General features: G+C 39.7%; 1 protein-coding gene across 1 annotated transcript in view; it reads left to right on the forward strand.

Annotated features, from left to right (window-relative positions):
* LOC115117757 (ADAM metallopeptidase with thrombospondin type 1 motif, 17) overlaps positions 1-19,432 on the forward strand; it is a 156,704-nt gene that overhangs the window by 20,679 nt on the left and 116,593 nt on the right. Inside the window, exon 8 of the mRNA XM_029646256.2 lies at positions 16,762-16,867. Within this exon, the coding sequence (XP_029502116.2) occupies positions 16,762-16,867 (106 nt within the window). The remainder of the gene's footprint in view (positions 1-16,761; positions 16,868-19,432) is intronic.

The following is a 19,432-nucleotide window of genomic DNA, read 5'->3' on the forward strand; positions in this document are numbered from 1 at the left end:
TAATAGTTAATCATGTATAGTTTTGTGTTAATAGTTCATCATTTATAGTTAGTAGTGTTAATAGGTATTGTTTATAGTTAGTTAATAGTTCATCATTTATAGTTAGTAGTGTTAATAGGTATTGTTTATAGTTAGTGTTAATAGTTTATCGCTTATAGTTTGTGTTAATAGTTTATAGTTAGTAGTGTTACTAGTTCACTTTTTATAGTTCGTAGTGTTAATAGTTAATTGTTTATAGTTAGTGTTAATAGTTTATAGTTAGTAGTGTTACTAGGTACTAGTTTATAGTTAGTGTTAATAGGTAATAATTAGTAGTGTTAATAGTTGATAGTTAGTAGTGTTACTAGGTACTAGTTTATAGTTAGTGTTAATAGTTTATAGTTAGTGTTAATAGTTTATAGTTAGTAGTGTTAATAGGTACTAGTTTATAGTTAGTGTTAATAGTTTATAGTTAGTGTTAATAGTTTATAGTTAGTAGTGTTAATAGTTAATAGTTTATAGTTAGTGTTAATAGTTGATAGTTAGTAGTGTTAATAGGTAATAATTAGTAGTGTTAATAGTTGATAGTTAGTAGTGTTACTAGGTACTAGTTTATAGTTAGTGTTAATAGTTGATAGTTAGTAGTGTTAATAGTTGATAGTTAGTAGTGTTAATAGTTGATAGTTAGTAGTGTTACTAGGTACTAGTTTATAGTTAGTGTTAATAGTTTATAGTTAGTGTTAATAGTTTATAGTTAGTAGTGTTAATAGGTACTAGTTTATAGTTAGTGTTAATAGTTTATAGTTAGTGTTAATAGTTTATAGTTAGTAGTGTTAATAGTTAATAGTTTATAGTTAGTGTTAATAGTTGATAGTTAGTAGTGTTAATAGTTGATAGTTAGTAGTGTTAATAGTTGATAGTTAGTAGTGTTACTAGGTACTAGTTTATAGTTAGTGTTGTTCAAAGTTGATTGTTTATTGTTAATAGTGTTAAAAGTTTATAGTTAGTAGTGTTAATAGTTTATAGTTAGTGTAAATGGTTGATAGTTAGTAGTGTTAATAGTTTATAGTTAGTGTAAATGGTTGATAGTTAGTAGTGTTAATAGTTTATAGTTAGTAGTGTTAATAGTTGATCGTTAGTAGTGTTACAAGCTACTTGTTTATAGTTAGTAGTGTTAATAGTTTATAGTTAGTGTTAATAGTTAATCATGTATAGTTTTGTGTTAATAGTTCATCATTTATAGTTAGTAGTGTTAATAGGTATTGTTTATAGTTAGTGTTAATAGTTCATCATTTATAGTTAGTAGTGTTAATAGGTATTGTTTATAGTTAGTGTTAATAGTTCATCATGTATAGTTTTGTGTTAATAGTTCATCATTTATAGTTAGTAGTGTTAATAGTTGATCGTTAGTAGTGTTACAAGCTACTTGTTTATAGTTAGTAGTGTTAATAGTTTATAGTTAGTAGTGTTAATAGTTTATAGTTAGTGTTAATAGTTAATCATGTATAGTTTTGTGTTAATAGTTCATCATTTATAGTTAGTAGTGTTAATATGTATTGTTTATAGTTAGTGTTAATAGTTAATCATGTATAGTTTTGTGTTAATAGTTGATCGTTAGTAGTGTTACTAGTTCACTTTTTATAGTTCGTAGTGTTATAGTTTTTATAGTTCGTAGTGTTAATAGTTTATAGTTAGTAGTGTTAATAGTTTATAGTTAGTGTTAATAGTTAATCATGTATAGTTTTGTGTTAATAGTTCATCATTTATAGTTAGTAGTGTTAATAGGTATTGTTTATAGTTAGTTAATAGTTCATCATTTATAGTTAGTAGTGTTAATAGGTATTGTTTATAGTTAGTGTTAATAGTTTATCGCTTATAGTTTGTGTTAATAGTTTATAGTTAGTAGTGTTACTAGTTCACTTTTTATAGTTCGTAGTGTTAATAGTTAATTGTTTATAGTTAGTGTTAATAGTTTATAGTTAGTAGTGTTACTAGGTACTAGTTTATAGTTAGTGTTAATAGGTAATAATTAGTAGTGTTAATAGTTGATAGTTAGTAGTGTTACTAGGTACTAGTTTATAGTTAGTGTTAATAGTTTATAGTTAGTGTTAATAGTTTATAGTTAGTAGTGTTAATAGGTACTAGTTTATAGTTAGTGTTAATAGTTTATAGTTAGTGTTAATAGTTTATAGTTAGTAGTGTTAATAGTTAATAGTTTATAGTTAGTGTTAATAGTTGATAGTTAGTAGTGTTAATAGGTAATAATTAGTAGTGTTAATAGTTGATAGTTAGTAGTGTTACTAGGTACTAGTTTATAGTTAGTGTTAATAGTTGATAGTTAGTAGTGTTAATAGTTGATAGTTAGTAGTGTTAATAGTTGATAGTTAGTAGTGTTACTAGGTACTAGTTTATAGTTAGTGTTAATAGTTTATAGTTAGTGTTAATAGTTTATAGTTAGTAGTGTTAATAGGTACTAGTTTATAGTTAGTGTTAATAGTTTATAGTTAGTGTTAATAGTTTATAGTTAGTAGTGTTAATAGTTAATAGTTTATAGTTAGTGTTAATAGTTGATAGTTAGTAGTGTTAATAGTTGATAGTTAGTAGTGTTAATAGTTGATAGTTAGTAGTGTTACTAGGTACTAGTTTATAGTTAGTGTTGTTCAAAGTTGATTGTTTATTGTTAATAGTGTTAAAAGTTTATAGTTAGTAGTGTTAATAGTTTATAGTTAGTGTAAATGGTTGATAGTTAGTAGTGTTAATAGTTTATAGTTAGTGTAAATGGTTGATAGTTAGTAGTGTTAATAGTTTATAGTTAGTAGTGTTAATAGTTGATCGTTAGTAGTGTTACAAGCTACTTGTTTATAGTTAGTAGTGTTAATAGTTTATAGTTAGTGTTAATAGTTAATCATGTATAGTTTTGTGTTAATAGTTCATCATTTATAGTTAGTAGTGTTAATAGGTATTGTTTATAGTTAGTGTTAATAGTTCATCATTTATAGTTAGTAGTGTTAATAGGTATTGTTTATAGTTAGTGTTAATAGTTCATCATGTATAGTTTTGTGTTAATAGTTCATCATTTATAGTTAGTAGTGTTAATAGTTGATCGTTAGTAGTGTTACAAGCTACTTGTTTATAGTTAGTAGTGTTAATAGTTTATAGTTAGTAGTGTTAATAGTTTATAGTTAGTAGTGTTAATAGTTTATAGTTAGTGTTAATAGTTAATCATGTATAGTTTTGTGTTAATAGTTCATCATTTATAGTTAGTAGTGTTAATATGTATTGTTTATAGTTAGTGTTAATAGTTAATCATGTATAGTTTTGTGTTAATAGTTGATCGTTAGTAGTGTTACTAGTTCACTTTTTATAGTTCGTAGTGTTAATAGGTATTGTTTATAGTTAGTGTTAATAGTTTATAGTTAGTGTTAATAGTTGCTAGTTAGTAGTGTTACTAATCAATTATAGTTAGTCGTGTTAATAGTTAATAGTTAGACTGCATACGCTATGATTCTTGGTCACCCATTCCTCTCAGCTGCTTCTTTAACATCCAGCGCATTTGGTAAGTATTTGGACTTCTTGACTTTTTCCACATTTTGTTACGTTACAGCTTTATTCTAAAATGGATTAAATAAAACATTTCCTCATCAATCTGGACACAATGCCACGTAATGACAAAGCGGAAAAATGGGTTTTAGACATTTTTGTACAAATGTATAAAAAAAAAAAAACAGAAATACCTCATTTACATAAGTTTTCAGACCCTTTGCTATGAGACTTGAAATTGAGCTCAAGTGCATCCTGTTTCCATTGATCATCCTTGAGATGTTTCCACATGTCAAGGCACAGATCTGTGGAAGGAGACCAAAATATGTCTGCAGCATTGAAGGTCCCCAAGAACACAGTGGCCTCCATCATTCTTTAATGGAAGAAGTTTGGAACTACCAAGTCTCTTCCTAGAGCTTGACAGCCAGGCCAACCTGAGCAATCGGGATAGAAGGATCTTGGTCAGGGAGGTGACCAAGAACAAGATGGTCACTCTGACAGAGCTCTAGAGTTCCTCTGTGGAGATGAGAGAACATTCCAGAAAGACAACCATCCACCATCCAGGCCTTTATGGTAGAGTGGCCATACGGAAGCCACTCTTCAGTAAAAGGCACATGACAGCCCGCTTTGAGTTTGCCAAAAGGCACCTAAAGGACTCTGACCATGAGAAACAAGATTCTCTGGTCAGATGGAACCATTTATTTATTTATTATTTTATTTAACCTTTATTTAACTAGGAAAGTCAGTTAAGAACAAATTCTTATTTACAATGACGGCTTAGGAACAGTGGGTTAAGTACCTTGTTCAGGGGCAGAATGACAGATTTTTACCTTGTCAATTCAGTGATTCGATCTAGCAACCTTTTGGTTACTAGCCCAATGCTCTAACCACTAGGCTACCTGCCGCCCCAAAACCATGATTGAACTCTTTGGCCTGAATGCCAAGCGTCACGTCTGGAGGAAACCAGGCACTGCTCATCACCTGGCCAATACCATCTCTATGTTGACGCATGGTGGTGGCAGCATCATGCTGTGCGGATGTTTTTCAGCTCCAGGGACTGGGAGACTAGTCAGGATCGAGGGGGAAATGAACGGAGCAAAGTACAGAGAGATCCTTGATGAAAACATGCTTCAGAGTGCTCAGGACCTCAGACTGGGGCTAAGGTTCACCTTCTAACGTGACAACAACCTTAAGCACGCAGCCAAGACAATGCAGGAGTGGCTTCGGGACAAGTCTCTGAATGTCCTTGAGTGGCCCAGACAGAGCCCGGACTTGAACCCGATCGAACATCTCTGGAGAGACCTGAAAATAGCTTTCTCGTGACGCTCCCCGTCGAACCTGACAGTGCTTGAGAGGCTCTACCCTAGAAGACTCGAGGCTGTTATCACTGCCAAAGGTGCTCCCCGTCGAACCTGACAGTGCTTGAGAGGCTCTACCCTAGAAGACTCGAGGCTGTTATCAATGCCAAAGGTGCTTCAACAAAGTATTCAGTAAAGGGACTGAATACTTATAATATAAATGTGATATTTTCATTTTTTTGTTTGTAATAAATTTGCTAAAAATTCTAAAAAGCTGTTTTTGCTTTGTCATTACGGGGTATTGTGTGTAGATTGATGAGGAGGGAAAATACTATTTAATCCATTTTAGAATAAGGCTGTAACGTAACAAAATGTGTAAAATGTGAAGAGGTCTGAATACTTTCTGAATGCACTGTATTCCCCGATATGCTCCTTTAAGATACTCCTGAACCATGTTACATTCATTCCCCTGAATGTGGTGCATTTAAGATACTCCTGAACCATGCTACATTCATTCCCCTGAGTGTGGTGCATTTAAGATACTCCTGAAACATGCTACATTCATTCCCCTGAGTGTGGTGCATTTAAGATACTCCTGAATCATGCTACATTCATTCCCCTGAGTGTGGTGCATTTAAGATATTCCTGAACTATGTTACATTCATTCCCCCGAGATGCTCCTTTTATGATACTCCTGAACTATGCTACATTCATTCCCCCGAGATGCCCCTTTAAGATACTCCTGAACTATGCTACATTCATTCCCCCGATATGCTCCTTTAAGATACTCCTGAACTATGCTACATTCATTCCCCCGATATGCTCCTTTAAGATACTCCTGAACTATGCTACATTCATTCCCCCGATATGCTCCTTTAAGATACTCCTGAACTATGCTACATTCATTCCCCCGATATGCTCCTTTAAGATACTCCTGAACTATGCTACATTCATTCCCCCGAGATGCCCCTTTAAGATACTCCTGAACTATGCTACATTCATTCCCCCGATATGCTCCTTTAAGATACTCCTGAACTATGCTACATTCATTCCCCCGATATGCTCCTTTAAGATACTCCTGAACTATGCTACATTCATTCCCCCGATATGCTCCTTTAAGATACTCCTGAACTATGCTACATTCATTCCCCCGATATGCTCCTTTAAGATACTCCTGAACTATGCTACATTCATTCCCCCGAGATGCTCCTTTTATGATACTCCTGAACTATGCTACATTCATTCCCCCGATATGCTCCTTTAAGATACTCCTGAAACATGCTACATTCATTCCCCCGATATGCTCCTTTAAGATACTCCTGAACCATGCTACATTCATTCCCCTGAGTGTGGTGCATTTAAGATACTCCTGAACCATGTTACATTCATTCCCCTGAGTGTGGTGCATTTAAGATATTCCTGAACCATGCTACACTCATTCCCCTGAGTGTGGTGCATTTAAGATACTCCTGAACTATGCTACATTCATTCACCTCAGCTGCTCCTTTAAGATACTCCTGAACCATTACATAACAAATATCACTCAATTTGACCACCGCATTCCTATATAGTGCACTGCTTATGACCAGAGATCTAAAGGGAAAGGGGGATACCTAGTCATTTGTACAACTGAATGCCTTCAACTGAAATGTGTCTTCCGCATTTAACCCAACCCCTCTGAATCAGAGAGGTGCGGGGGTGGCTACCTTAATCGATATCCACGTCTTCAGCGCCCGGGGAACAGTGGGTAAACTGCCTTGCTCAGGGGCAGAACGACAGACTTTTACCTTGTCAGCGCGGGGATTTTAGGCTATGTACCCTGATCAGAAGTAGTGCACTACATAGGCAATAGTGTGCCATTTGAGAAGCAATATAGGAATGTGTTGGTCAAATTGAGTTATATGTGTTATGTAATGGTTCAGGAATATCTTAAAGGAGCAGCTGTTCATCCCTACTGTCTCTCTCAAGACAGAGCTGATAAGAACTCTTGAAGCCACTCATGTGAATGCTAACCATGTGACTCCATTCTATTGACTTGGTCATTGTGTATCTGTTCCAGGATGAAGTTTCCTCCCCTTCCCCAATCTTAACCTTAACCATTAGTGGGGAAAATGCTAAACTGACACCTGATCAGTGTCTAGGGGCAACTTAACCGAACACCAGAGGGGACTTCCATGCCTGTGAGCTTTGACTTGATTGGCTTCCCATGATGACTCATGAGCCAATCAGATTAGTTCTTACTGGAGTTCACCGACCACAAGTAATTTGTGATGTATGGCTGAGTAACACAATCCAATAACAAGGGTTTTTCATTTGAATTAAGTTTCGTCCATCAGTTGCCTCCATCTATTTATATATCCAGCTTATAATTCATTGGCGTTACGCATTTTATTTTAGTCATTTAGTCTTAGTGGTTTGTTTTGGTAACCCTCCAGATCTATGACATGCTGCAGGATGCCCTCTGTGCAGGATGGGTGTTTAGGACGATGGTTTTAGTCAGTGTCAGAGAAAGAGAAACACTACTTTTGACTATAAAGGCCTAGGACACAGTCAAAGAGAGACTAAGATTGTGACATTTGGATACATCATGTCCTGTTACATGTCCTGATATGTCATGTCCTGATACATCATGGCTTGTTACGTCATGTCCTGTTACATCCTGTCCTGATACATCATGTCCTGTTACATCATATCCTGTTACATCATGTCCTGTTACATCATGTCCTGTTACATCATGTCCTGTTACATCATATCCTGTTACATCATGTCCTGATACATCATGTCCTGTTACATCATGTCCTGATATATCATGTCCTGTTACATCATGTCCTGTTACATCATGTCCTGATACATCATGTCCTGTTACATCATGTCCTGATATATCATGTCCTGTTACATCATGTCCTGATATATCATGTCCTGATACATCATGTCCTGATATATCCTGTCCTGTTACATCATGTCCTGATACATCATGTCCTGTTACATCATGTCCTGATATATCCTGACACATGCACACAGCACATACAGACACACAGCACACACAGACACATGCACACAGCACATACAGACACACAGCACACACAGACACATGCACACAGCACATACAGACACATGCACACAGCACATACAGACACACACAGACACACAGACACACAGCACACACAGACACATGCACACAGCACATACAGACACATGCACACAGCACATACAGACACACAGCACACACAGACACACAGCACACACAGACACATGCACACAGCACATACAGACACATGCACACAGCACATACAGACACACAGCACACACAGACACATGCACACAGCACACACAGACACACAGCACACACAGACACACAGCACACACAGACACATGCACACAGCACATACAGACACATGCACACCCAGACACACAGACACATACACACACAGCACACACAGACACACACAGCACATACAGACACATGCACACACAGCACACATCATACACAGTATACACACACACACCAGCGCATAGGCAATGGCCCATATTGTTGTTGTTCACCCTGGTTTTTATAGGAAGACATAACGAGCCACACCGCGGGCACTTCCACTCCCTGGCCAAGCTCAGCGCATGCCTTTCCTTACAGGTAGTCACAAGGAGGCGCTGTGTCCCAAATGGCACCCTCTTCCCTATTTAGTGCCCTACTTATGACCAGGACCAATAAGGCAGAGGGTGAACAGACCACCGAGCAACACGCCACGCACCTCCACTGAGAATAAAGGAAGGGCGGAGGGAAACATGATGTAATCCTGGCTGTGTTAGAAGGACATGTGGTTTGTTTGGTGTGGATGTAATCCTGTCTGTGTTAGAAGGACATGTGGTTTGTTTGGTGTGGATGTAATCCTGTCTGTGTTAGAAGGACATGTGGTTTGTTTGGTGTGGATGTAATCTGGTCTGTGTTAGAAGGACATGTGGTTTGTTTGGTGTGGATGTAATACTGTCTGTGTTAGAAGGACATGTGGTTTGTCAGTGTAGCTCTGAAGCTCTCTGGTGGACATCGACATGTTGTGGGTTTTATCAGGAAACGATTAATATAGTTGCATGGACAGTAAAGTCTATAACGGGGTTCCTCTCAAAACTAGGACCACCCCTGTAGCTATGCTCTAATAGCTAAGTGTGTGTGTGTGTGTGTGTTTGTGTGCGTGTGTTTGTGTGTGTGTGTATTTGTGTGTGTATTTGCGTGTGTTTGTATATGTGTGTGTGTCTGTATTTGTGTGTGTATTTGTGTGTGTGTTTGTATATGTGTGTGTGTGTATTTGTGTGTGTGTGTTATTATATGTGTGTTTGTGTGCGTGTGTGTGTATGTGTGTGTATTTGTGTGTGTATTTGTGTGTGTGTTTGTATGTGTGTGTTTGTGTGTGTGTGTGCATTCTTGCATGTGTGCCTGCATGCAGTTGTGTGAGTCAAAGAGACACAGGTACCAGTTAAGACCCAGCGGGCCTCGGGTCCGTGTGTTGGCTGTCTCGTCCGGAGGTCTGTTAGGTTTTAATGACCTCTCACTGTATTTCACCCCTCCCCTTTGACCCCACTCTCAGCATCCTCCTTGCTGGCTTCAGGGCTAGTTTTCAGCCTCCGAATGTGGAATTTGCGTGACACACACACACACACACACAGCATGTAACAAAAGGCATCAGTGTAGAGAGGGACAGGTAGATGGAGAGAAAGAAACCTTTAAGGGGGAAAGCTAGCCGTTGACCTCTGATTCCTCTGGTTCGTGTCGGCCATTCCTCCTTACAACTACCAGTCCTCGGGTACTCTATCAAGGCTGGTGTTGCTATGGATACCTTATGCTGTCCCTGCTGCAGCGTGCAACAGGGCTGCAAAGCTAAACGTTAAAGTTTGACAAATTCGGGCGTAACACCCCCTTGTGACTGTTCGGATTATGACCATGTTATTTGAACTGAAGTTTTTTTTGTTGCTACAGGCGAGTTGCCCTCTCGACCTCACTCTAAAATCATACACTAAAATGACACGTTTCCCTTTTTCTTCACCAGTTACGCTGTGCAACCATTTGATAGCTTTGAGTTTATCTGCAGTGGATAGGATATTATTGGGTACATATTTGTCAGTTTAAGCCTTAGATTAAGGATGGAGTAAAAATGCTACATCAACATGGGGAGGGGGGGATTTTTGTTTTGTGCGGGGTAGTTGCACAGACGTTAAAGTGACTGCTTTAAGTAGAGCACCTGAAAATCCCATCACCATACAATCACATTCTAGTTACTACGTAATGTTCATCTGACATTCACTTACTCGTAGATCACAGATACCCTAACCCGTACCCTAGATACCCTAACCCATACCCTAGATACCCTAACCCGTACCCTAGATACCCTAACCCGTACCCTAGATACCCTAATCCGTACCCTAGAAACCCTAACCCGTACCCTAGATACCCTAACCCGTACCCTAGATACCCTAACCCGTACCCTAGATACCCTAACCCGTACCCTAGATACCCTAACCCGTACCCTATTTCAGATAACGGCAGCCCAAGTATGACAGGGCAGAATGAGGCGAGAACTCCAAACCAGATCCTAAAGCACCCTGGTTAATGTAGGTTTGACGGTCGTACCGCCGCATAGTCAGTACAGGTGTACCACACATGTGGGCTTAGAGGCATGGGTTTGTCATTAGACCGATTCCCAGATTGATGTTTAACTATAAAAATATCAAGCAAAATGGATTTGGGTACTCCGGGAGGATAAAAGTCCATATTTCTTTCCCCTGGATTTGGAGTTGCAGGTTCATTGAACATATACTTCATAATAAAAAAAAACAAGTTCTTATGTTACGTTTCTTTACTATCTGACGGAGGGAGAACACAAAAATTTTCTGCTGCTTCCATTACTTTCCGTGAAAAGAAGACAACCTGGAGACCGTTGTGGGTTCGGTGGAAGCTCCGCTATGTTGTTGTAAAACTTGTTTTAGTCCGCCCCCCTCATTTACGTTTAGGTTTGACTAATGATGGAGGATTTGCCCGGCTGGAGATAATATGAGATAATATGTCAAAACGTCTAGCATAAAGATTCATTGTCTGCCCCCCCCCCCCCCCCCACACACCTGAAAGGAACAACGCCAGACCAAACTCATCTTACCTCCAGCCACTGCCTGTTATTGACATGGTTTGCCTACCGACGAAGGCCCTTACATAAATGGGTGACGGCAGAGAGCGTTATCATCGGGATCACAGTGACTAGTTGTCTCACATTTCTCAAAAGGAGTGGAGGGGTGTCATTATAGGGGCCTTTTCAAGCCAACTCAACACCCAGAAGGGCCAGATGCCCAGCTAAGTGCAGGGGAACAGAGAGACTGGCTGCTACTTCACAGGACCCGGGCTGCCAGAGAGTCCTAGCATTCACTAATGGCCAGATTAGGAGCTAATCTCTACCGTCTAGCCCTGAAACACCAGTCATATTGCCCTGGAACCCACTCATATTGAACCCAGACATATTGAACCCAGTCATATTGAACCCAGTCATATTGAACCCAGTCATATTGCCCTGAACTAGCCATAGACTGTTCTCTCTACTACCGCATGGCAAGTGAGACCAGAGCCATAAGACTCCTGAACATCTAATCAAATGGCTACCCGGACTATTTGCATTGCCCCCCCCCACTCTCTTTTACACTTCTGCTACTCTCTGTTGTTTATCACCTATGCATAGTCACTTTAATAACTCTACCTACATGTACATATTACCTAAATTACCTCGACTATTTATTTTTTTATTATTTTTTATTTCACCTTTATTTAACCAGGTAGGCTAGTTGAGAACAAGTTCTCATTTGCAACTGCGACCTGGCCAAGATAAAGCATAGCAGTGTGAACAGACAACACAGAGTTACACATGGAGTAAACAATTAACAAGTCAATAACACAGTAGAAAAAAAGAAAAAAAAATGGGCAGTCTATATACAATGTGTGCAAAAGGCATGAGGAGGTAGGCGAATAATACAATTTTGCAGATTAACACTGGGGTGATAAATGATCAGATGGTCATGTACAGGTAGAGATATTGGTGTGCAAAAGAGCAGAAAAGTAAATAAATAAATAAAAAAACAGTATAAAAACAGTATGGGGATGAGGTAGGTGAAAATGGGTGGGCTATTTACCAATAGACTATGTACAGCTGCAGCGATCGGTTAGCTGCTCGGATAGCTGATGTTTGAAGTTGGTGAGGGAGATAAAAGTCTCCAACTTCAGCGATTTTTGCAGTTCGTTCCAGTCACAGGCAGCAGAGTACTGGAACGAAAGGCGGCCAAATGAGGTGTTGGCTTTAGGGATGATCAGTGAGATACACCTGCTGGAGCGTGTGCTACGGATGGGTGTTGCCATCGTGACCAGTGAACTGAGATAAGGCGGAGCTTTACCTAGCATGGACTTGTAGATGACCTGGAGCCAGTGGGTCTGGCGACGAATATGTAGCGAGGGCCAGCCGACTAGAGCATACAAGTCGCAGTGGTGGGTGGTATAAGGTGCTTTGGTGACAAAACGGATGGCACTATGATAGACTGCATCCAGTTTGCTGAGTAGAGTGTTGGAAGCCATTTTGTAGATGACATCGCCGAAATCGAGGATCGGTAGGATAGTCAGTTTTACTAGGGTAAGCTTGGCGGCGTGAGTGAAGGAGGCTTTGTTGCGGAATAGAAAGCCGACTCTTGATTTGATTTTCGATTGGAGATGTTTGATGTGAGTCTGGAAGGAGAGTTTGCAGTCTAGCCAGACACCTAGGTACTTATAGATGTCCACATATTCAAGGTCGGAACCATCCAGGGTGGTGATGCTAGTCGGGCATGCGGGTGCAGGCAGCGATCGGTTGAAAAGCATGCATTTGGTTTTACTCGCGTAACCGGTGCCCCCGCACATTGACTCTGTGCTGGTACCCCCCTGTATATAGTCTCACTATTGTTATTTTACTGCTGCTCTTTAATTACTTGTTACTTTTATTTCTTATTCTTATTTGTACTGCTTTTTTGGTTAGGGGCTCATAATTAAGCATTTCCCTGTAAGGTCTACACCTGTTGTATTTGGCGCATGTGACTAATAAAATGAATGAATTAAATTTATTTGAACCCCAGTCGTATTGCCCTGAAACTGAGTCATATTGAACCCAGTCATATTGAACTAAGTCATATTGCCCTGAAACCCAGTCATATTGAACCCAGTCATATTGAACCGACTCATATTGAACCCAGTCATATTGAACCCAGTCATATTGAACCCAGTCATATTGAACCCAGTCATATTGCCTTGTCTTGAGAGGTTTCTCAGAGACAGAAACATAGAAAATTAGCACATTTTGGGAGGAGTGAGTACAGGGAGTGTGTGTGTGTGTGTGTGTGTGTGTGCGTGTGCGTGCGTGCGGTGAGATGGAGAGCCTAAGTTGTCTAATGGACATCCAGGCCCTTAGAAACTGCACTTAATTTATTTTATTTTCGTCCATCAAAGGCAGGATTGTTCTGCCGGTTTTCGTAATGGAAAGCATTAGTTCTGGATCCTTTTCAATGGGATGATTAAGCCATCAAAGGTCACAGCATACGATCCACTACATGAGAAAATACAAAATCCCCTTCTCGTGTTTTCCCCCTTAACCTGATCCCGCAGGAGCAAAAGAGTTGCAGCTGTCATTTGCAGGCCATAATTCGGGAGCACACACCAGACATGGCGCTAGTATGTTGAACTGTTAGGGCAATTTACCTTAACGGTGGATGAAATGGAGGGCTTTTTCCCTTTGAACCGAATCCACATTTTTTAAAATAAAGGCCTGAAACCACTTTGATTACTGGATGGAAGAGAAAGGAGAGGACAAGGGAGAAAATCCTGTATTATTGTAGGGTTAGAGTTAGGGTTTATTGTAGGGTTAGACTTGGGGTTTATTGTAGGGTTAGAGTTAGGGTGTATTGTAGGGTTAGAGTTAGGGTTTATTGTAGGGTTAGAGTTAGGGTTTATTGTAGGGTTAGAGTTAGGGTTTATTGTAGGGTTAGGGTTTATTGTAGGGTTAGAGTTAGGGTTTATTGTAGGGTTAGAGTTAGGGTTTATTGTAGGGTTAGAGTTAGGGTTTATTGTAGGGTTAGGGTTTATTGTAGTGTTAGATTTAGGGTTTATTGTAGGGTTAGAGTTAGGGTTTATTGTAGGGTTAGAGTTAGGGTTTATTGTAGGGTTAGGGTTTATTGTAGGGTTAGAGTTAGGGTTTATTGTAGGGTTAGAGTTAGGGTTTATTGTAGGGTTAGAGTTAGGGTTTATTGTAGGGTTAGAGTTAGGGTTTATTGTAGGGTTAGAGTTAGGGTTTATTGTAGGGTTAGAGTTAGGGTTTTTATTGTTAGGGTTAGGGTTAGAGTTAGGGTTTATTGTAGGGTTAGAGTTAGGGTTTATTGTAGGGTTAGAGTTAGGGTTTATTGTAGGGTTAGGGTTTATTGTAGGGTTAGGGTTTATTGTAGGGTTAGGGTTTATTGTAGGGTTAGATTTAGGGTTTATTGTAGGGTTAGAGTTAGGGTTTATTGTAGGGTTAAGAGTTAGGGTTAAGGGTTAGAGTTAGGGTTTATTGTAGGGTTAGAGTTAGGGTTTATTGTAGGGTTAGGGTTTATTGTAGGGTTAGGGTTTATTGTAGGGTTAGATTTAGGGTTTATTGTAGGGTTAGAGTTAGGGTTTATTGTAGGGTTAAGAGTTAGGGTTTATTGTAGGGTTAGAGTTAGGGTTTATTGTAGGGTTAGAGTTAGGGTTTATTGTAGGGTTAGAGTTAGGGTTTATTGTAGGGTTAGAGTTAGGGTTTATTGTAGGGTTAGAGTTAGGGTTTATTGTAGGGTTAGAGTTAGGGTTTATTGTAGGGTTAGAGTTAGGGTTTATTGTAGGGTTAGATTTAGCGTTTATTGTAGGGTTAGGGTTTACTGTAGGCAGAGCCATCATGCCCCAGAGCCGTCATGCCCACAGGGGCATGTGCTCCCTCAGATTTGTCCTGTTTAAAAAATACATTAAAAATTATAATAATAATAATATATATACTACCGGTCAAAAGTGTCTTTATATTTACTATTTTCTACATTGTAGAATAATACTGAAGACATCACAACTATGAAAAAACACATATGGAATCATGTTGTAAACATAAAAGTGTTTTAGATTTTAGATTCTTCAAAGTAGCCACCCTTTGCCTTGAGTAGCCACCCTTTGCACACTCTTAGCATTCTCTCATCCAGCTTCACCTGGAATGCTTTTCCAACTACCTTGAAGGAGTTCCCACATATGCTGAGCACTTGTTGGCTGTTTTACCTTCACTCTACGGTCCAACTCATCCCAAACCATCTCAGTTGGGTTGAGGTCAGGTGATTGTATAGGCCAGACAATCTGACGCAGCACTCCATCCCTCTCCTTCTTGGTCAAATAGCCCTTACACAGCCTGGAGGTGTGTTGGGTCATTGTCCTATTGAAAAACAAGCGCAAACCAGATGGGAGGCGTATCACTGCAGAATGCTGTGGTAGCCATGTTGGTTAAGTGTGCCTTGAATTCTAAAAAAATCCCTGACCGCCTCACCAGCAAAACACCCCCACATCATCACACCTCTATCACTGTGGGAACCACACATGCGGAGGTCATCCGTTCACCTACTCTGCGTCTCACAAAGACACAGCAGTTGGAATAAAAAATCTCAAATTTGGATCTTATGTCTAATGTCCATTGCTCGTGTTTCTTGGCCCAAGCAAGTCTCTTCTTCTTATTGGTGTCCTGTAGTAGTGGTTACTTTGCAGCATTTTGACCACGAAGGCCTGATTCACGCAGTCTCCTCTGAACAGTTGATGTTGAGATGTGTCTGTTACTTGAACTCTGTGAAGCATTTATTTGGGCTGCAATTTCTGAGGCTGGTAACTCTAATGAACTTATCCTCTGCAGCAGAGGTAACTCTGGGTCTTCCGTTCCTGTGACAGTCCTCATGAGAGCCAGTTTCATCATAGCGCTTGATGGTTTTTTGACTGCACTTGAAGAAACGTTCAAAGTTCTTGACATTTTCAACATTGACTGACCTTTATGTCTTAAGTAATGATGGACTGTAATTTCTCTTTGCTTATTTTAGCTGTTCTTGCTATAATATGGACTTGGTCTTTTACCAAATAGGGCTATCTTCTGTATACCAACCCTACCTTGTTAAAAACAACTGATTGACTCAAACGCATTAAGGAAAGGAATTCCACAAATGAACTTTTAGTAAGCCACACCTGTTATTTTAAATGCATTCCAGGTGACTACCTCATGAAGCTGGTTGAGAGAAAACCAAGCGTTTGCAAATCTGTCATCAAGGCAAAAGGTGGCTACTTTGAAGAATCTCAAATATAAAATATATTTTGATTTGTTTAACACTTTCTTGGTTACTACATGATTCCATATGTGTTCATAGTTTTGATGTCTTCAATATTATTCGACAATGTAAAAAATAGTAAAAATAAAGACAAACTCTTGAATGAGTAGGTGTGTCCAAACGTTTAACTGGTACTGTATATTATTATTTTTTGTAATACAACTAGCCACCTAGCATTTTAATGAAGTCTCCAAACCCCATAACTAGCTACCAATAAGCCATTTCGGGCTATCACTCAAGTTAGAGTAGCTAGCTAGTTTATCTAACTATTTTAGCTGGCATGCCTGCTGAAATTAAAAAGCAAGCAGGAACTAAATGTAATGAATAAGACTCACATTCCTTTCAATCTTTCACCCAGATTTTTAGAAGAGATGCAGAGAAGCATATTTTGTTTCATTAAAAAATAACCACCAGTCATGAGGATTTTTTACAGAGAATTAGGAAATAGGAAAAAGGTCTTTCAGGTGTTTGAAAAGGCCTAGCCCCCTCCGGACCACGGATTCCACCCTTAGAGATGTCAACCATTTTTTCCCCCTGTTCTCCATTGCAGGCATTGCCTACCTGAGCGGCATGTGCAGTGAGAGAAGGAAATGCATCCTAGCTGAGGACAACGGCCTCAACCTGGCCTTTACCATCGCTCACGAAATGGGCCACAAGTGAGTCAAGTTTTTCCTCTCCCACAACTGTCACATCACGCGACACAAGCTCGATATCCACCAGAAAGGCTAACCAACTGTCACCTCACACTTCACAAGCTCGATATCCACCACAAAGGCTAACCAACTGTCACCTCACGCTTCACAAGCTCGATATCCACCACAAAGGCTAACCAACTGTCACCTCACACTTCACAAGCTCGATATCCACCACAAAGGCTAACCAACTGTCACCTAAGACTTCACAAGCTCGATATCCACCACAAAGGTTAACCAACTGTCACCTCACACTTCACAAGCTCGATATCCACCACAAAGGCTAACCAACTGTCACCTCACACTTCACAAGCTCGATATCCACCACAAAGGCTAACCAACTGTCACCTCACACTTCACAAGCTCGATATCCACCACAAAGGCTAACCAACTGTCACCTCACACTTCACAAGCTCGATATCCACCACAAAGGCTAACCAACTGTCACCTCACACTTCACAAGCTCGATATCCACCACAAAGGCTAACCAACTGTCACCTCACACTTCACAAGCTCGATATCCACCACAAAGGCTAACCAACTGTCACCTCACACTTCACAAGCTCGATATCCACCACAAAGGCTAACCAACTTAATTCTCTCACAAACATGGTATGACATCTATTACTATTTTTATAATGAGTTGTGTGGAAACAAATCTATTGACACAAGTCTACGCAGTAGTTTTGTATCTGAATTTAGCAGCGAAATCGATTGCTAAGATACACTGACTGGATTTTATGCCCTGATAACAGAGTAAGAGTTCTATTCAGTCTGTATCGCTGAACTTCTGCGATATGGATTGAATTGAGCACTAAAGCACTAAGTAAATTCATGGTGGTATGGGGAGTCAAAGGAGCCTACTTGCCCTTAGAGGGCCCTCCACGGTGTCCCCAGAGCGAAGAGTAAGCAGATCCGCTAATGCTAACGTAGCATCTGGTCTTATGAAAGCCCCTGAGGGTGTGTCATCATCATCCCCACTAGCTCTGTATAGAAAAATCCTCTGGTTGAATTTTGTTCCAAAAATACCACTGTGCTTTGTCAGGGCTTGAGCCGCTGTTCCAGTTTGTCTTTCTGTTTATTGGATTGTGTGTGGGAAGCTATTGTTTATCCAATTGTGTGTGTCTGTAGATTTGTTGGACAAACTAAAGTCTCTGGGGTGGTGAGATCAGTGCCCGAAGTTGGTTGCTTTCTTTGTTGTGTGCTTGTCCCAGTTTGGTCCCGCTGATTCACTGATTCAACAGAGATGGGGTTATCTGAGTCTAGAATGCTAATTATTAACTAGTCATTTCATTGTTAATGACATGTTATGTGCAAGCATGCATCTTGGGACGTGAGTCTTCCTATGAATTTGCCTGCATGTACTTAAATGCATTCACATGTTGGCTATTGGAGCCTACAAAACTAGAGATGTGTGTGTGCGTGTATGTCTGTGTTTGTGTGTGATGTATCTGTCTCAAGATAGCGAACAGGAAAACTAGTTGATGAGTCCTGGAGCACACTTGTCTCTGCCAAATGAGCTCAGACATCAGAGCTCGCGTTCGTCATGACTTGGCAGTAGTTTCACAAAGGCCACGCTGATGCGGACTACAATTCAAAGACAACAAAGTATCTTGAGTCACTTTCCAAAGGCAGTCGGGGTGAAATGACACAGAATTGAATCACAGAGTCAATACCATTGAGTGCAAATGTCACAGGGCTACTAGCAAAGCATGTCACAGGGCTAGTGTGGCATGACACAGGGCTAGTGTAGCATAACTCAGGGCTAGCGTAGCATGACACAGGGCTAGTGTAGCATAACTCAGGGCTAGCGTAGCATGACAGAGGGCTAGTGTTGCATGACACAGGGCTAGTGTAGCATAACTCTGGGCTAGCGTAGCATGACAGAGGGCTAGTGTAGCATGACACAGGGCTAGCAAAGCATGTCACAGGGCTAGTGTAGCATGACACAGGGCTAGCGTAGCATGACACAGGGCTAGTGTTGCATGACACAGGGCTAGTGTAGCATGACACAGGGCTAGCGTAGCATGACACATGACAGAGCTGTCTTCGGAAGGTGAAAGCCATGACGTAGTGCATTCACCAAACACAAGGTGCAAAAGAAAGGCTGTCTTGTATGAGGTCATTGCACATATTCATCCAGTGCAGCATCCATCATCTTCCGCTCAAAATAGCAAAATATTATAGTGAACATTCTCATTCTATCTCTCTCGTTTGACCACATTTTAAATTGTGTTTCACTCTATTTCTTTTCCATAAACCTTTAAAATCATTTGTTAATATATTGCACTTATGTGCCTTAATGGTCTGAGTAGATTTTGTAAGGAACTAGAGATTAATAATGGCCTTGAACTGCCATTAGAATTCATCCTATAATTGCTCCAAAAATATACAATCAAGTGAAATATTCGTTATGTCATTTGATATGTTACTGTAAGTTGAAACTGATGTTTGATTAAGGGAAAAAAAAGTATTTAAATAAAGGTCTTGCGGATAGCTTTTGGCATATCCCATCTGTTATACATTTGG

Source organism: Oncorhynchus nerka, linkage group LG4 (genome assembly GCF_034236695.1).
Source record: "Oncorhynchus nerka isolate Pitt River linkage group LG4, Oner_Uvic_2.0, whole genome shotgun sequence".
Taxonomy (NCBI): Eukaryota; Metazoa; Chordata; class Actinopteri; order Salmoniformes; family Salmonidae; genus Oncorhynchus; species Oncorhynchus nerka.